This window comes from Aethalodelphis obliquidens, unplaced genomic scaffold (genome assembly GCF_003676395.1).
Source record: "Aethalodelphis obliquidens isolate GAN/ISIS:26980383/991018 unplaced genomic scaffold, ASM367639v1 scaffold21, whole genome shotgun sequence".
Classification (NCBI taxonomy): Eukaryota; Metazoa; Chordata; class Mammalia; order Artiodactyla; family Delphinidae; genus Aethalodelphis; species Aethalodelphis obliquidens.
This window is the reverse complement of record NW_020837965.1, coordinates 25,351,242-25,369,919: the sequence shown is the minus strand read 5'-3', so window position 1 is coordinate 25,369,919 and position 18,678 is coordinate 25,351,242. Positions and strand designations below refer to the sequence as shown.

Genomic DNA, 18,678 nt, shown 5'->3' with positions numbered 1-18,678 from the left:
AGCCTCTCTCTGCACTGGGTGCGTGGGACACAGACACGTCACCACGCGTGCACGTATGTGACCCGCGCGGCCCCCGCGTGTGGCGTGGACGGACCGTGGTGGTAGGAAGCCCCTGCTTTTACAGCTTTCTTGACATTTTCTACTTTCAGTATTTAAATGATCCTGCAGATGTTCTTCTCCCAGTTGCTAAATTTATTGAATAAACGCAAAGCAAAATTGCTCAAGAAGTGTTCATGCAAAATTCTCACAATTCAGTAACACGCAGCCTTTCTATACCTGTAATATTCATCACCAGTGGGTGAAGTAATAAAATATTCACGCTGTGACACAACTGCAGTACAGTGGAACATATAAAGGTTTAAGACAGGAAGGGATATGCTCCAAAAAGAAACACTGATAATCTAATTTCAGAGACAACAAGGAAAGAAAGGTTGATTATTCAGTTCTCTGTTTAAATGTGTTTTTTTTGTTTTGTTTTGTTTTTTGGTTTTTTTTTGGCGGTACGTGGGCCTCTCACTCTTGTGGCCTCTCCCGTTGCGGAGCACAGGCTCCGGATGCACAGGCTCAGGGGCCATGGCTCACGGGCCCAGCCGCTCCACGGCATGTGGGATGTTCCCGGACCGGGGCACGAACCCGTGTCCCCTGCATAGGCAGGTGGACTCTCAACCACTGTGCCACCAGGGAAGCCCCAGTTCTCTGTTTAAAACCACAAATGTTTTCTTTTTGGGGGGTGGGTGGGGCCGTGTTGGGTCTTGGTTGCTGTGCGCGGGCTTTCTCTAGTTGCGGCGAGCGGGGTCTCCTCTTCATTGCGATGAGTGGGCTTCTCATTGCGGTGGCTCCTCTTGTTGCAGAGCACGGGCTCTAGGCGCGCAGGCTTCAGTAGTTGCAACATGAGGGTTCAGTAGTTGCGGCTCGTGGGCTCTAGAGCGCAGGTTCAGTAATTGTGGCACACGGGCTTAGCTGCTCTGCGGCATGTGGGATCTTCCCAGACCAGGGATTGAACCTGTGCCCCCTGCACTGGCAGGCAGATTCTTAACCACTGCACCACCAGGGACGCCCCAAGGGTTTTCTACTATGCTTTTGATTTTGTTTTATTCATGTGATAGGGTTTATAAAGGTGAGTCCACCAAAGGCCAAATTACAGCTCTTCCTCCTGTAACGGGAATGCCAGGTTCTGAGGGTCATCTTGCTAAGAGATACATTTCGGAGGTGGGGAGGTAGGGAGTCCTTCCACATTATATTTTAAATAGAAAGCTGTCATTTGGTTGCAAATGATATAACTGGAAAAACCAGCAGAGACAACAGTCAGACCATCACAGCTGGGCCCACCCATACAAAAACCCAAAACCCCAACCTAACAGCAACATCTTCTCCACCAACAACAGGCAACGAGGAAACATAACTGATAGGAGGACCCCAGGTACTAGGCCACAAAAATGGCCAAGGGCCTAGGGACTCACAATCCCCTTGTAACCCAGTTACAAGGCTTCAATGAGAGCATGAAAACCCTAAGAAAGGCACTGAAGGATACCCGAACGAATGAGGACCCTTCCCTTCTCCAGTGTGAGATGACATTGCATCACAAAGATGTAACTTCTCCACAAAGCAATTTATACTTTAAAAGCAATCTTACATATAACTCTAACTCGTTTTTTACGTGGATGGTAAAAATCCTAGTAGCAATCTTAAAGGGAAGAACTGTCCCTTTCCTCGCTTGTAGAATTAGTGCAGTCTGGTTTCACAGCAGAATTCAGGTACCATCCTGGGGAATGTTCACTTGACGATTCACTCACTGCTGACCCTCCATCACCTGCCGTAGCGCCCGGCAACTAGTAGATCCTCAAAGACCTGCTGAGAGCAAGCGGATCCTTTGGGAAAAGCACCTATCAGTCACCTTAGTAACTGCAACACCAAGTAATTACCTAAAAACTTCCCGATTAAACCTTAGCTCTCAGCTGCAGTGTACTTTCGTCAGGGGAGCCTCCCCCGACCCAAGGCCCGGTTGGGTCCCTGATTTCAAGCTCTTCTATCATCCTGCCCCTTTCCTTTGCGATCTTTGTCTCAAATATAACCGGATGGTCGGGTAATTCTTGGCCTAATGTCTTCCCTCCTGGTACCACCTCCCAAGGTCCATGGTACCGCCTGGCACAGAGCAAGCACTCGCACGAGAGGTGAGTGAAGCTGGCTCTCCTCCTCCACGAATCCACACCGCCACTTTCTCTAAGGCAAGAGCTGCTTTCAAAGAATGCAGCTTTACCTCCAAATAGATGCCCGAAGAAAAGAACTACAAGCTAAACCCTTACTTTGAACAGCCTGCTATTTTTACAATCACTAAAATATGCTCTCAATCAAAGTTAAAGATCTAGAAATAAATACCTACAAATCTTTGTAGAATACTTAATAAAGGAAATTTACTCTCAAGTTTTCAACAGTGGACTTTTAAATTTTATGACCATTTCACAACTAAGTGTATAACAGCATCTTCTTCAAATGAAAATATGCTAGTCATTTATAATTATGCATAGGAGTTTATTTTTTACTTTTATTTGTGAGTTTAAGAATAGAAAATTTACCTGCAAAAGATAACCACTCATCTGTAATACTTATAATTCAATTGGTGCTATTTAAACACAACATTGGAACTGCAAGTTTTTCTTAAGTTGTTTACTCTGGTCCAAAGGTGAGTTTTACATAAGGCTTCTGAATGATTTATTCCCTAATATCTTGTTATGAAAAACCTCAAGGCAAAACAGTTGAATTTTATAGTGACTAACGATATAGCCACCAACTAGACTTTACCATCAATGTTCTTCCCTGGTGGTCCGGTGGCTAAGACTCTGTGCTCCCAATGCAGGGAGCCCGGGTTAGATCCCTGGTCAGGGAATTAGATCCTGCATGCCGCAACTAAAAGATACCACACGCTGCAACTAAGACCCGGCACAGCCAAATAAATATAAAAAATAAAATAAAATTTAAAAAACAAAACAAAACTACACATTCTGCATTCTACACGATAGAAATGAACTGAAAAGGGAAGGGAAGCTTCAGAGCTAAAGTACTTATTTCCTAGTCATATATGTAGACCCAACTGTTTTCTTGCTGTGGGCCCCCCACCACTGACCAGATGCATACAGTTACAAAATTATAAATTATGCAAATAACCTTCGGTTAGTATGTTTTTTAGAATCGTTGTTGGATCACCTGTGTGGATGGAATTAAGTACTGATCGAGTATCTATTATAAACGAAGCAGAGACTTATACTTCTGGACAAGACAGAGTAACAGGAATGGGATTTGCCCTACTTCCTGAAACAACCAAAAAACCCAAGGAAAAACACATGGAATTCTGGTTTGCAAGACATGGATTTCAGATAGTGCAAGACAGAGAGAGATTTCTGAGAGATGGGGAACAAATGTCCCGCTTTCTCCTTTGATAGAATTTCCAAGTTGCAGCACAGGGAGAAAGAACCCGGGTGAAGTCCAGCAGACACAGGTGGTTAGAATCTGCAAGGCAAAGTCCCAGAGAGAAGAGAGCTGCACAGAGAGAACTCCAGAGATTGCAGAGGTCCTCCTGAACTATTCAGAAGTGGACTGAACAGCCCACTGGGGTGAGAAAACTACTGGAGGCTGCGAAAAGAACCACCTGAAAAGACCAGAGAGACCCAGTATTCACCCAGGGCCGGAGCAGTTCCTGTTCCCATCAACGAGACTGGAAAAATCCATTAATTCACAGAGGACTGGGCTCATAATCAGAAGGGTCTTGTCTCAGTCGTGGGGGATAATTAGCCATAGAGTGATTATGACTATAGTCCTTCCTAACACATCTTAAAAGCAAGAACCAAAAGGATCAAACTGTTTGCAAGTAACTGCATCCCAAACAAATCCCCAGATATTACTAGAAACATATCAGTACGCAGTACTCATCAAGGCAAAACCCACATGGTCAGACGTCCAATAAAAAAATGACCAGACACGCAAAGCAGCATGAAAAATGTCATTTATAACAAGAAGGAAAACCAATCAACTGAACTGACCTGGAATTGACACAATGGTAGAATTAACAGATAAGGCTAAGATAGTATTCTATGTGTTCAAAAAGTTAGGTGGAGACATGAAGATATGGAAAAGACATAAACTACATGAGATGAAGACTACAATGTGAGAAGAAAAATTTATGGAGGGAAATTAACAAAAGCTGAGACATTGCAGAAAAGGTTACTGAACTTGAAGACAGCAAAGGGAATCACCAAACGAAATACACAAAGAAAAAAAAGACTTTAGAAAAAAAGAGCATAAGTCAGCTGTGGAACAACTCTATGAGGCCTAAGACACATTTCACTGGAGCCTCTAAAGGACAAGGTGTGGGAGACAGAAAAAAATATTTGAAGAGATAAGGGCCAAATACTTTCCTAAATTTCATAAAAACTATAAATGAACTCCAAAGACAAGAAAAAGAAGGAAACTACACCAAAGCACATCATAATCAAGTTGCTTGCTTAAAAAGAACAACAGAAAAAATCTTAAAAAGTAGCCAGAGGAGAAAAAGATACATTATGTCCAGAGGAACAGAGATAGGAATGGCAGCAGATTTCTTACCAGAAATAATGCAAGCGAGAAGAGAGTGGAGCAAAATTTTTAAAGGATTAAACTTTGACCTGTTGTTCTATACCCACCAGAGGTATTGTGGGTTCAGCTCCAGACCACTGCAATAAAGTGAATGTCAGAAAAAAGTTAGTCACACAAAGTTTTTGATTTCCCAGTGCTTATAAAAGTTATATTTAAACTATACTGTAGTCTATTAAGTGTGCAGTAGCATTATGTCCAAAAAAAAAAGTGCATACCCTAGTTAAAAAAATACTTTATTGCTAAAAAATGCTAACCATTATCTGAGCCTTCAGAGAGTCAATCTTTTGCTGTTGGAGGGTTTGAAATATTTTGAGGATTACCAAAATGTGACACAGAGACAGGAAGTGAGCAAATGATTTTGGAAAAACAGTGCCAACAGACTGGCTTGATGCAGGGTTGCCACAAACCTTTAATTTGTGAAAAACACAAAATGTGCTAAGTGCAATAAAGTGGAGCATGATAAAATGAGGTGATGATAAAATGATAAAATGATAAAATGCCTGCATAGCTTTCAAAGTCAAAGGCAATCCTTCGACAGATGAATGGATAAAGATGAGCACATATATACAATGGAATATTACTCAGCCATAAAAAGAAACGAAATTGAGTTATTTGTAGTGAGGTGGATGGACCTAGAGTCTGTCACACAGAGTGAACTAAGTCATAAAGAGAAAAACAAATACCGTATGCTAACACACATATATGGAAACTAAAAAAAAAAAAAAAAAAAAAAAAAAGTGGTACTGATGAACCTAGCTGCAGGGCAGGGATAAAGAGGTAGACATAGAGAATGGACTTGAGGACATGGGGTGGGAGGGGGAAGCTGGGACGAAGTAAGAGTAGCATCACCATACATACACTACCGAATGTAAAATAGGTGGCTGGTGGGAAGCAGCCGCATAGCACAGGGAGATCGGCTCGGTGCTTTGCGATGACCTAGAGGGGTGGGATAGGGAGGGTGGAAGGGAGGCTCAAGAGGGAGGGGATATGGGGACACGTGTATGCATATGGCTGATTCACTTTGTTGTGCAACAGAAACTAACACAGTGTTGTGAAGCAATTATACACCAATAAAGATCTGTTAAAAAAAAAATCAAAGGCAAAAGAAAGACTTTTCCAGATGAACAAATGCTAAAAGAATGAATCACCGGTAGATCTGTGCTACAAGAGAAATCAAAGAAAGTCCTTCAAGCAGAAGGAAAGTGATATCAGATGGATATCGAATGAAGAACACTGAAAATGATAACTATCTGGTTAAGTATAAAAGAGTTTAAAAAATTATTTAAATCTCTTTAAAATAGAACTGTTTTCTAAAAATAATATACGGTGGGGTTTATAACATATGAAGAAGTAAAATGACAATAGCAGGAAGACTCGTGGAGAAGAAATAGAAGTACACTGCTGTAAACTGATATTTACATGGTGTATTGTCACTTGAAGGCTGACTGTGACAAGTTAAAGATGCATTCTAGAAAAGCTAAATAATTGAGATCAAACAATAAAGAGTGATAGTCAAAAAGCCAACAAAAGAAACTGTAATTATAAAAGTATTCAATTGATCCAAAAGAAAACAGAAAAAGAGGAAAAGGGAACAAAAAACAGATGGGATAAACAGAGAAAAAATACAGCAAGATGGTAGATTTAAACCCAACATCAGTACTTAACAATGCAAGTTAATGGTTTGAGTACCTCAACCAAAAGGCAGAGATTGTTTGATTAAGGAACAAGACTTGGGCTTCCTGGTGGCACAGTGGTTGAGAGTCTGCCTGCCAACGCAGGGGACGCGGGTTCGTGCCCCGGTCCGGGAAGATCCCACATGCCACGGAGCGGCTGGTCTCGTGAGCCATGGCCACTGAGCCTGCGAGTCCGGAGCCTGTGCTCCGCAATGGGAGAGGCCACAACAGTGAGAGGCCCACGTACCGCAAAAAAAAAAAAAAAAAAGGAGCAAGACTCAACTATATGCTGTCTACAATAAGCCCACTTTAAATATAAAGATACGAATTGGTCAAAAATAAAAGGAAGGAAAATTATACACATTAGCACTAGTCAAGAGAGTGCTGGAGTGGCTATATTAATAGCATACAAAGCACGTTTTGGAGAAAATAATATTACCAATGATAAAAGGATCATTTTATAGTTATAAAGGAGTCAATTCAACTAATAATACTAATATTTCTGCACTGAATAATATGAAGCACCTTATACAACTGCAAGAAACAATTAGAGATAGAAAATAAAAAACCCCAATTACAGTAGCACCCAAAAATAAAAGACTTACTTATGAGTCTAAAAACATACATAGGGGATCTACATGTTGAAAACTATAAACAAAGATGATCAAAATGGGGATATATACTGTGTTCACGGATTGAAAGGTTCAATATTGTTAAGACAGCAATTCTCTCCAAATGTATATATTCAATACAATTCCAGTTAAAACCCCTGAAGGCTATTTTGTAGATAACGACAAGCTGATTCTAAAATTTATTTGGAAAGATAAAGTAACTAGAAAAGCCAAACAATTTGAAAAAGAATAAAAAGGTTGGAACGTTCATATTACTTGATCTCAACATTTACTATAAAGTGACAATAATGAAGACGGTATGGCATAAGCAAGAGGATCCCTAGATCAATGGAACAGAATACAGAGTCCAGAAACAGACTCACGAATATGGTGAATTAATTTTTGATTAAGGTGGAAAGGCAATTCAATGGAGTATGGTTAGTCTTTTCAACAAATGGTTTTCAACAAACACTTGGACATCCATAGGCCAAGAAACGAAACTGACAAAATGGATCATAGATTTAAATGTAAAACTAGAAAATCTTGAGGAGAAAAGTTTTTTGAGTTTGGGCTAGGCAAAGACTTCTTATATATGACACCAAAAGCACTAGCCATGAAGGAAACAAATCAAAAATTAGACTTCATCTAAATGAAAAACTCTGTAAAAGACACTGTTAAAGTAAAAAGACAAGGCACACACTGAAATATTTGCAAATCACTTATCTGTCAAAGCATTTGTATCCAGAATATGTAAACAAGGCTCAAACTCAATAAGAAAACAACCCAATTAAAAAATAGGCCAATGATCTGAACAGACACTTCCCCAAGGAAGATACACAAATGAACACAGGAAGAAATGCTCGGCATCATTAATCAAGGAAATGCAAGTTAAAGTCAAAATGAGATAAAAGGACTCAAGACACCAAACGTTGACAAGGATTGGAGCAACTAGAACTATCGCACGTGGCTGGCGGGAGTGCAAAAAATGGCACATCTACTTTGGAAAACAGTCTGGCAGTTTCTCAGAAAGTTAAATGAATACTTAATCATACGACCCAGCAATCCCACGCCTATGTGCTCGCCCAAGTCAAAAAAAAAACAAACAAAAATCTATGTCCAAAACTTGTACATGAATATTTATAGCAGCGTTATTGCTAAAAACTGGAAACAATTCAAATATTCCTCAACTGGGGAGTGGACAAATCATGATACCTCTATATAATGAAATACTACTGAGAAAAAGGAACAAACCACTAATACATCAACAACATGGAGGAATATCAAACAGATTATGCTAAGTTAAAGAAGCTAGACTCAAAAGGCTACACACTCTCTGAGTCCATTTATATGACATTCTGGAAGAGGCGAAATGACAGAGCTAGAGGACGGATTAGTGGTAGCCAGAGATAATGGATAAGGGGAAGGTCTGAGTTCAAAGGAGTAGCATGAAGAACTTTTCTGGAGGGTCATAAAACTGTTTTATATCGACTGTGGCGGCGGTGGTTACATGACTACACGTATTTATCAAATCTCAAGAGAACTCCTCACTAAAAACGTAATCTTGCCGAATGTAAATTTAAAAATAATTTAAAACGTTACAGAAAGATAGTAAATATTTTCTAGGCTCTAAGTTCTCAAACCTTCTTGATTCACAATGCCCTTAATATCTTAGTAATTTCTTCACTGTGCCCCTAGACCAACAGAAATACCTATCAATTTAGGAGCTTAAAAAACCCCAGCTTCAGTGAGGTATAACCTTACTGTATGTGAAGTGTACAGTTCGATACATTTAACATTTACATACATCTGTGAAACCATTACACAATCAAGACGATAAATATACCCATCATCCCCAAAAGTTTCTTAGTAACCTTTTTTTTTTTTTTTTTTTAGGCCACACCGTGTAGCATACGGGATCTTAGTTCCCCAACCAGAGATTGAACCTGTGCCCCCTGCATTGGGAGTGTGCAGTCTTAACCACTGGACCACCGGGGAAGATCGCTTACTAGCCTTTTGGAAAAAAAAGTACATATAAATTAAGTTGGTGGCGGTTGGAGGTGGGGGTGGGTTTAGGTAGAATTGGCGAGGGGTGGAGTACGGAAAAAGATTAACTTTTTTTTCTCTTTTTATATTTATTTCACTTATTTAAAATAAGCACACACTTAATAAAAACATCAAACAAAACAAAGGGTAATTCTCTCAAAATAAGAACACATCTCCAAGAAACGGCTCACGGGGCGTCTGAAGTAGAAAAATCATTCGCTGGATTTCAAAAAGCACTTTATGCCTGAATCTCCCCTTAGCTCACCGATGATGGCAGTGCTTCTTCACCCCACGTTACTGTGACTTTGGCAAAACAAAAACAACTAAGCAAAAAGAGGAACGCGTGATTTAAATCATTACCTGAAAGAAATCTGTAGACTATCGGAAGCTTCACTGGTTAATATACTACCTCCTTGAATTCAAAACATCCTTTCCTCTCTCAGTTCCAAACTATCTTCACCCTTACAACAAGTAATACTTTCCAGTACACACTGTAAACATCAGATATAAAAACAGTAGAAGGAGACTGTCCAATATCAATCCTTAAATGAAACACGAGACAATCATCCTGGGGATCTGGGCATGATACCTCCCACAGGACCCAAGAAAAACTCCTCTGACCTTAACAGAAAATGTTGACTTGAACCCTAAGCATGAAAGAAAACTTGTAAGGTACTATCTAGTCATTTACAAGCAGTACGGATTCAAATACCGTGATGAACTCATTTTCCCTGGAAACCCAACATGAGTCCTGATAAGGACAGTACTGCTATTACACTATACACGACAAGGTTTTTGTTTTTTTTTTAAAGAAAAACGCATTTATTGATTTTTGATAATGGCAAATGTGATACATGATCATCATGAAAATTTTTTAAAATTATAAAAATTTACTCATAAAAGGGGAAAATCCACATAATCACACTATCTAAAGGCAGCTACTATTAACAGTTTGCTCTCTATTCCTCTAGAACACAGTCTCCCGGAAAGGTAAGGGTAGACTGCGTAAGGGCACATTCTGCATCTTTGTTTTTTTAATTGATTAATTAATTAATTTTTGGCTGCATTGGGTCTTCATTGCTGCACGCGGGCTTTCTCTAGTTGTGGCGAGCAGGGGCTACTCTTTGTTGCGGTGCACGGGCTTCTCACTGCGGTGGTTTCTCTTGTTGTGGAGCACAGGCTCTAGGTGCGTGGGCTTCAGTAGTTGTGGCACGTGGGCTCCAGTGGCTGTGGCTCGCGGGCTCTAGCGCGCAGGCTCAGTAGTTGTGGCGCATGGGCTTAGTTGCTCCACGGCATGTGGGATCTTCCCGGCCCAGGGCTCGAACCCGTGTCCTTGCATGGTCAGGCGGATTCTTAACCACTGCGCGACCAGGGAAGCCCCACACCCCACATCTTATTCACTGACTGCTACAGAGTAATCCAGCACCAAAGATGTGGGTAATTCTAGAGAGGTCCATCTTGACGTGAAGCACTTTTGAGCCATCCACTTCATTCAACCATTGATCTAACCGATTCCTTTTCTGACCTGCAGGTGGTTTCATCTGTGACTAAGACTAGTCTTAGTGCCCTTGTCCAGGCAGGAGACTCCAGAGTGAGCATTACTGAGCCTCTGACATCCCAAACCTTTCTCTCTGGAAACTGACAGCCCAGGGGGAGTTAAGAGTTGTCACAGGTAGTATGTGAGGGCTTAACCTCAGGGGGCAAGGCAGGGAGGCCATTCAGAATGACCTGGAGAACACGTGTAAGCAAAGCGCTGCGACCCAGGAAACGCCGTTTCTGACCTGCTCCCAGGTGGCGCTGGTGCTGCGGCCTTGGAGAGCAGCGCTCTTTGAGAAGAGTGGTTCTCACACTTTTTGGCCTCAGGACCCCTTTAAACTCCTAAAAATGATTGAGGATCCCAAAGAACTTTTGTTTATGAAAGTTATATCTATGGATATTGACTGCAGTAGAAATTAAAGCAGAGAAATTTTAAAAATATTCATTCATTAAAAAATAGCAAACCCATTATGCCAGTATAAATATAAATTTATAAAAAATAAATTTTTCATAACATTTGCTATTTCATAAAACTCATATTAAATAAAAGTATTTCCCAAAACAAATTCAGTGAGAAGAGTGGCACTGTTTCACATCTCTGCAAATCTCTTTACTGTCTGGTTTAATAAAAAACAGCTGGATTCTTACATCTGCTTCTATGTTCAGAATGTTAATTTGGTTGAAATATAGGAAGACTGTCTCCAGCAGATATGTAGTTGGAAAAGGGAGGGGTATTTAATAGCCCTTTTAGATATTGTGGATTTCTTTGATACTACACCAAAACTTGATAAGTGGTAGTTTACTAAAGGTTAGCTATTCTGTGGAATCATAAATCTTATCAATGAGGGGGTCTCTAATTCACGAAAATCCACCGGTGTGTCTTGCATTCTGAACGGCTCTCTGGCCGATGAATGATTTGGGATCATCAGTTTTGGTCATTTAGAAAATACTGGCCTCACTGAATTATGTGTATTCATATATTTTAAATATACTGCCTGTCGGACTGGACTGCTATGCTTTTTAAAAACAGAGTTATTGAGAGATAATTCACATGTAACACAATCCACCCCTTTAAAGTGTACAATTCAATTGTTTTTAGTATACCCACAGGACTGTGCAGGCATCACCATGCCTCATTCCTTCTGTCGTGTGTATTAAAGATCCAGTTCATTCAGAACGACACCAATCTCAGCAGGAGAGCTTGCAGCACCCGGAAGCTGAAGCTTGCACTGGTGGATACAAATCTTTCAAAATCCAAAATTTTGCCTGAAAGCTCAAATTTTATCTTTGGCAACAAACACTGTCAATTATTTTCCTTAAAGTGACATTCTTATTTTATTTTGTGAGAAAATGCTCCCTGAATATCCAAGTCTGAATAACCTGTTTGTCAGTCAATCTTCAAGTAAAAATGGTGTTCTGTGAAAGAAGTGGCTACGCTATTAGCCTGGTTTTGCTATCAGTGTTTTCACTATGAGAAAAATGCCAATGCCTGAAAAACAGATTAGCCAATGGAAAAAAAACAAAAACAGATGGCTGACTATATTTTAAAAATGAGTGAAATTAAGAGATGATGGAGTTTATGTAATTTAGGCCTGAGAATTTAGATGCCAGGAGTTTTCCTTCCTGAGTAATTCTCCTTTTCATCCTCATCTCCCTGAACCTAAGTTTTTGAAATCTGGAAAATAAAAGTCGGGCTAGAGGATCTATAAGGTTCCGTTAATTTCTAGGACCACAGTCTATGATGTATAAAAATACACAGCACACGTGAAAAGATGCTGACCATCATTAGCCAAGAGGGGAATGTAAATCAAAACCACAGTGAGGTCCTGCCTCACACCTACTAGGATGGCTACCATCAGAAAGACAGACAGTAACAAGTATTGAAAATGCGGAGAAACTGGAACCCTCATACCCTGCTGGTGGGAATAAATGGTGCAGCCACTTTGGAAAGCAGTCTGGCAGCTCTCCAAAACGCTAACACATAGTGTTAACACGTCACCAGCAATTCCACTCCTAGGTAAACACTCAAGAGAAATGAAAACATGTATGCACAAAAATCTTGTACATGAATGGTCACAGTAGCATTATTCATAACTGCTAAGTAGCAGAAATAACCCAAAGGTCCATCCACGGATGAATAGATAAATAAAACGTGGTATATATTCATATAATGGAACATTATTTATTTATTATTTTTAAAATTTATTTATTTATTTATGGCTGCGTTGGGTCTTCGTTGCTGCGGGCAGGCTTTCTCTAGTTGCGGCGAGCGGGGGCTGCTCTTCGTTGTGGTGCGCGGGCTTCTCGTTGCGGTGGCTTCTCTTGTTGTGGAGCACGGGGTCTAGGCGCGCGGGCTGCAGTAGTTGTGGCACACGGGCTCAGTAGTTGTGGCTCATGGGCTCTAGGGCGCAGGCTCAGTAGTTGGGGCGCACGGGCTTAGCTGCTCTGTGGCATGTGGGATCTTCCTGGACCAGGGATCGAACCCATGTCCCCTGCATTGGCAGGCGGATTCTTAACCACTGTGCCACCAGGGAAGTCCCTGGAATAGTATTTATCAATAAAAAGAAGTTCTGACACACGCTACAACATGGATGAAACTTGAAAACATTATGCTAAATGAAAGAAGGCCACATAGTGTATAATGCCATTTCTAAGAAAGATCCAGGTTAGGCAAATCTATAGAGACATAAAGTAGATGAGTAGTTACCAGGGGTGGGGAGTGGGGAGTGGGGAGTGAGGGAGGAATGGCAGTAATGGTTAATGGGTACGGGATTTCTTTCAGGGGGATGAAAATGTTACAAAATTAGATGTGATGATGCCTGCACAGTCCTGTGAATACACTAAAGACAACCGACTTGTACATTTTAAAGGGGTAGATTGTATATGTGAATTACCTCTCAACAACTCTGTTAAAAAACATACAGCAGCACAGTCTAATAGGCAACATATTTAAAAGAAGTAAGCGTAAGAAGTATAACATCTGTTGAGCTTTGGATTCTTCACAGTAAGTGGGCATTAATGTCTTTAAAAATACTACGACAGGGACTTTCCTGGTGGTCGAGTGGTTAAGACTCCACATTTCCACTGCAGGGGGCATGGGTTCGATCCCTGGTTGGGGAGCTAAGATCCTGCATGCCGCATGCCGCGGCTGAAAAAACCAAAACAAAACGAAACAAAAAACAACTATGACAAAACAAAAATACACACACACACACACACACACACACACACACACACACACCAGGCAATCCTTCAAGCAAGTTGGCTGAGTGCCACTTCAGTGGTACGCACACCAGGGGCGTCCAGAGGGAACTACAAAGGGGCCCCCATTTTTTCCACCTGCCCTGCTGGGACCAGGCACTGCTTGGGGTGGAGGCCTTCCGCTGGCTGCTTGAAATCTGCACCCACTCGCTACTCCTGAGAGGGTTAGAAACCACTGCCAAGTACCATCCCCACCACACGCCTTCTTCATCATCATATCTGTCATCAATGCCTTCTGTCTTTATAGAAAACAAAACAACAGCAAACAAAACACAAATCCTCTCTGCCCCACACCACTCATTCAAGCTCGAGGTAAGGGAACGGCTGTGCTCTCTCCTGCCCTCGCTCCAGTCAGAGGACAGAATGGACGGTCTGTCCCCTGTTCTCTCAAGTGACGCGGAAAAGCGCCTCTTGTGCACATATCTTCATGGGACAGTGTAACACATCTTGTACCAGATTTCTCTCTGCACCTTCTTCCCGCCTCATGGGCAGTCCTGTAACTCTACCTACTTCCCCCGTTTCACCTTCTTCACTGCCTTCCCTTAACCTAAAATGACACATGACTGGTCAGAGCCTTGGGAGGGCAGAAGCCTTGGTCACCACTCTACTTCCTCATCTGAAAAAGTGCTCAGTGGATGCCCGGGAAGTGTCTGCTATGTGCTTTAGGGGCAAAATAAAGTGGCCAATACTCTGAAGATGGCTTGAATTTCCGGGTGGGGAACAAAGCTAAGACGGCAGGAGGAGAACCTGGCTATTGGGACATGGTTTTAACAGGGAGACGAGGAGTAATGATTATTTAATCTAAAAAAAGTCTCAAGGGCTTCTGGTCTCCTAGGTGGTTCTGGTAATGCGTACCGCCTCTGTGAAACGCACGGGAGAGACTGATTCAAGCAGGCAGGCCCGACGTGGTGCAAGGGCAGGCCTCTGACCCCAACCCGCCAAGCCTCGCCTCACTGGGCTCCGCAGACTCCTCCCTCCTGGGTTAAGAGTGGGACTCAGGGACTGCAGGCAGCCGAGGCTCTGTCGAAACTGAAAAACCTTCCATACGTGTCATTTAATATAGAATAAACTTACGTGTTTATAAATTTAATAGATGACATATTAGTACATGTAATTCAAAAAGAGAATGAATTTAATATATAATAAAGCAGCATTTAAAATCGACGGAGAAAATGGAATGTTCAACACACAATGTAGGGACTAATGATTTTTCAATCATTTTATAAGACAAAGTTATATCCCTACCCTGAGCCATTGAAAAAAAAAGTTCCAGGAGGATTACAAAATGTACTGTGAACAACAGAATTATGAGAGTGTTAGGAGAAAGTATTAGAGATTTTTCTTTGTGATTCTGGGGTTTGGGAGGCCTTCCAGAGTAATTGAGAGTTGAAACCGAGAGGGAAAAAAAGACATGCCGCAATTTTCCTTAGTCTGAATGGGTGAGGTTTTTGAGGATTTACTGCTCAGTATATGCTTGTGACGGTTCTTCTGGTGGGAGTCTGGTGGAGGAACCCAAACGGCTCTCACAGTCCTAGGCTGACTACATGCTGGTAAATTCTGAACTGTAAGAGTTAACAGTAATAAATTAATCAGGTTGATCTCAACTTTGGATACAACAGATTGTGAATGCAAAAAGAACATGACTTTCTTTTTCCAAAGCAAACATACTAACGTAAGAAAGAAACATATTTTAGGTCAACAAGTCTAGTCAATTTTGAAATATATAGCTTTGGGGAAAAAGTCAGAAACTTAAGTTGTTCAATGGAAATCAGCATTTAAAATTTTATGTTAAGCCACGAGGATTCCCTAGTAACTGGGGAGTACTATTTCAAAAGCAGACAAAACACCAACAATTCAAAAAAACTCAAGAGAAAACTGGAGTTCAGTGTCAAACGTAAGAGTTTTAGTAATGGTATCACATGACATGTTTCCAGGCGGTAGTGACTGAGGACACAATGGGACCTGCAAAGGACCCGGGAACAGGAGACTGAGATTTTGGGGCTGAATGAAACCAACGATGAACTAACTGCAGGATGACAAGAGCTGGGTGCATCTCAGCTCATCAGGGTGGACTGTCCTGACACCAGCTTGGTCCCACCCCTGTCTTAACTCCTCCCCATCATCAGAACTTTCCTGTACATGTATGGACAACATGCTTACTTCTAAATTATATATGAGCACTATTACATTAATGTTATATATCTTAAAAAAAATTTAAAGAGGGTAAGGCAGTAAGTACAAATGAAAGTTCTAACATTTCTACCCCACAGGGTAGTTGTGAGGATTAAACGAGTTAACACATGTAGGGCACTTTCGTCCCTAGAAGGTCCCTCACTGTAATCCAGGACATATTACAAAGATTTTCATTCTTCGAGGTACAAGTACGAATTTTTGAACAGCAGGATTTTTTCGTGGCAAGTGTCATGTTAGGCTCAAATGTCTTAGCACAGTCTAAGAATATCAGAGTCCTGTTTGTAACTCAGGTTTGGGACACGCTGGTTAAACCGTAATCACTTACCATATGGACTACTTCTGGGTAAATAGGCTCTGTGATCACATTCCGATTATGGGTGATATATTCTACCATTTCACTTAAAGCAGCTCGTTTTACTTCCTTCCACTTTAGGTCACTTAGTGGATCGGAAACAAAGTCAAAGAGGACACAACACTGACGTAACTTCTGGATAAAAAGCTTCTCTTGATCAGCAGGAGGAACATCTGAAAAGGAGAAAGCAAAGTATATTGACTGCAAAAATGCTTAACCCAGAATTATTGTGAAATACTTTTAAGCTTTCTACTATTTTTATTTCGAATTAATAGAGACTCAAGAAACAAGAGATGGGGCTTCCCTGGTGGCGCAGTGGTTCAGAGTCTGCCTGCCGATGCAGGGGACACGGGATCATGTCCCGGTCCGGGAAGATCCCACATGCCGCGGAGCGGCTGGGCCCGTGAGCCATGGCCGCTGAGCCTGCGCGTCTGGAGCCTGTGCTCCGCAACGGGAGAGGCCACAATGGTGAGAGGCCTGCGTACCGCCAAAAAAAAAAAAAAAAAAAAAGAAATAAGAGATGGGGTAGGGGTGAATAGAGGTTAAACATTCCTTAAAGAAAATGAAAGGAAAAAGGAACAGCTAGTCACTGCTCAGATCATATGCTTCGTATGATAAAGTTTCTATACTTTTTAACTCTCTGAAGCCGCGTCCAGAGTTACTGTTCAAAATAAATTCCTTCTAAATGCATTCATTCAACAAACATAACCTAGCACCAATGATCACATGCTGGCACTGTGCTGGGCAGTGGAACAAGAGGCAAAACCCACAGCCCTGGTGGGGGGTGAGGGGCACGGACACCCACACCGCGTGACAGCTGCAACAGGTACAGACAAGGTAAGAAAAGGTCACAGGAAGGATGCTCCCTCAGGTCTGCTGTTGTTCTGAACTTCCAGGGGAAGGGCACAGTGGCCATCCATCGGCCAGCTGGCAAACAACAAGTGGCATCAGTGTGGAGCTTCCCAAACGAGCTGTCACACACACGCTGTGAGGGTCTCCACCCTGGTGCCCCACACAAAGCACATCTCCTCCTCAACGCGGGCTATGGTCAATGCACATTACACACGATGTCAACAATGCAGAAAGAGCGCAAATGATAATATTACTGAGGGAGTGTTTACCAGGGCCAGGTGCCATATTAAAAGCTTTATACATATTTACAAAATGTAATCTTTGCAATGACATAACAGAGATGAGATACAGGCATAGAGGGTCAGTGCAGGGCTGGAAAGTGGTGGAGCTCTGTGTGACTTTCTAGAATTCTGGGAGGTCTGGAAAACTCCAATCTGCCAGTGTGAGCTTGACAGCTTTTTTCAGTGAAAATGAGATCAGTGGTGATATTAACGAATAGGGTTTATAGACACATTGACTGAAATGTGTCCAAGATCTGCAAAATGGCTCCAAAGATCTCCATGACTCAGTGAGCCAGTATTTTCCACGTGATCAATAAATGGTGTTACAGTATCAGTCAAGGGCAAAAGAGCCATTCAAAGGGCAAGAGATTCCACTGGTTTTTGTTTTTTAAAATTAATTAATTTATTTATGGCTGTGTTTGGGGTCTTTGTTGCTGCGCGTGGACTTTATCTAGTTGCAGTGAGCGGGGGCTACCCTTCATTGCAGTGCGTGGGCTTCTCACTGCGGTGGCTTCTCTTGTTGTGGAGCACCGGCTCCAAGCGCACGGGCTTCAGTAGTTATGGCACGTGGGCTCAGCAGTTGTGGCGCACGGGCTTAGTTGCTCCGTGGCATGTGGGATCTTCCTGGACCAGGGCTCGAACCCGTGTCCCCTGCATTGGCAGGCGGATTCTTAACCACTGCGCCACCAGGGAAGTCCCAGTCCACTGGGTTTTAATGTAATAAAGTGTTTAGAGAGTTTATTCACATGGTTTCAGAGTCCACATTGCAGATTCGTTCAAGAAACTTCTCGTTTGTTAAGTTTTGGTGTAGTATCAAAGAAAATGTCCACAACTATCTGAAAAGCCTATTAAAATACTCCTCCTTTTCCCAATCAGTGTCTTCCTACATTGTTTCAACCAAAACATGTGGCAACAGACTGAATGCAGAGGCACACAGGAGAATCCAGCTCTCTCCTATTAAGCCAGACATTAAAAAGATTTGCAAAAAGAGAAAATGATGCCACCCTCTCACTAAACTTGTCTTTGTTTTAGGAAATATGGCTATTTTCATAAAACTGTGATATTTCTGTTAACATGTAATAAGGTTTATTATTTTTAATGAATTAATAAACACACATTTTTTCTGGTTTAATTTCTAGCGTGGTCAGTATCGGTAGCCAAATCCGCATAAACAAAAGCTCTCTGGGTCCTACATAGTTTTTAGGAGCGTGAAGGGGTCCTGAGCTCAAAGCTGCTGAGTGCCCTTCCCC

The 18,678-nt window shown here is 41.7% G+C and overlaps 1 protein-coding gene across 11 annotated transcripts in view; it reads right to left on the bottom strand.

Moving 5' to 3' along the window:
• Window positions 1-18,678, bottom strand: part of PPP2R5C (protein phosphatase 2 regulatory subunit B'gamma) — a 131,742-nt gene that overhangs the window by 36,386 nt on the left and 76,678 nt on the right. For all 11 annotated transcript variants that reach the window (XM_027120584.1, XM_027120585.1, XM_027120588.1 and 8 more), the window contains one exon: window positions 16,269-16,468. In XM_027120584.1, the coding sequence (XP_026976385.1) occupies window positions 16,269-16,468 (200 nt within the window). The remainder of the gene's footprint in view (window positions 1-16,268; window positions 16,469-18,678) is intronic.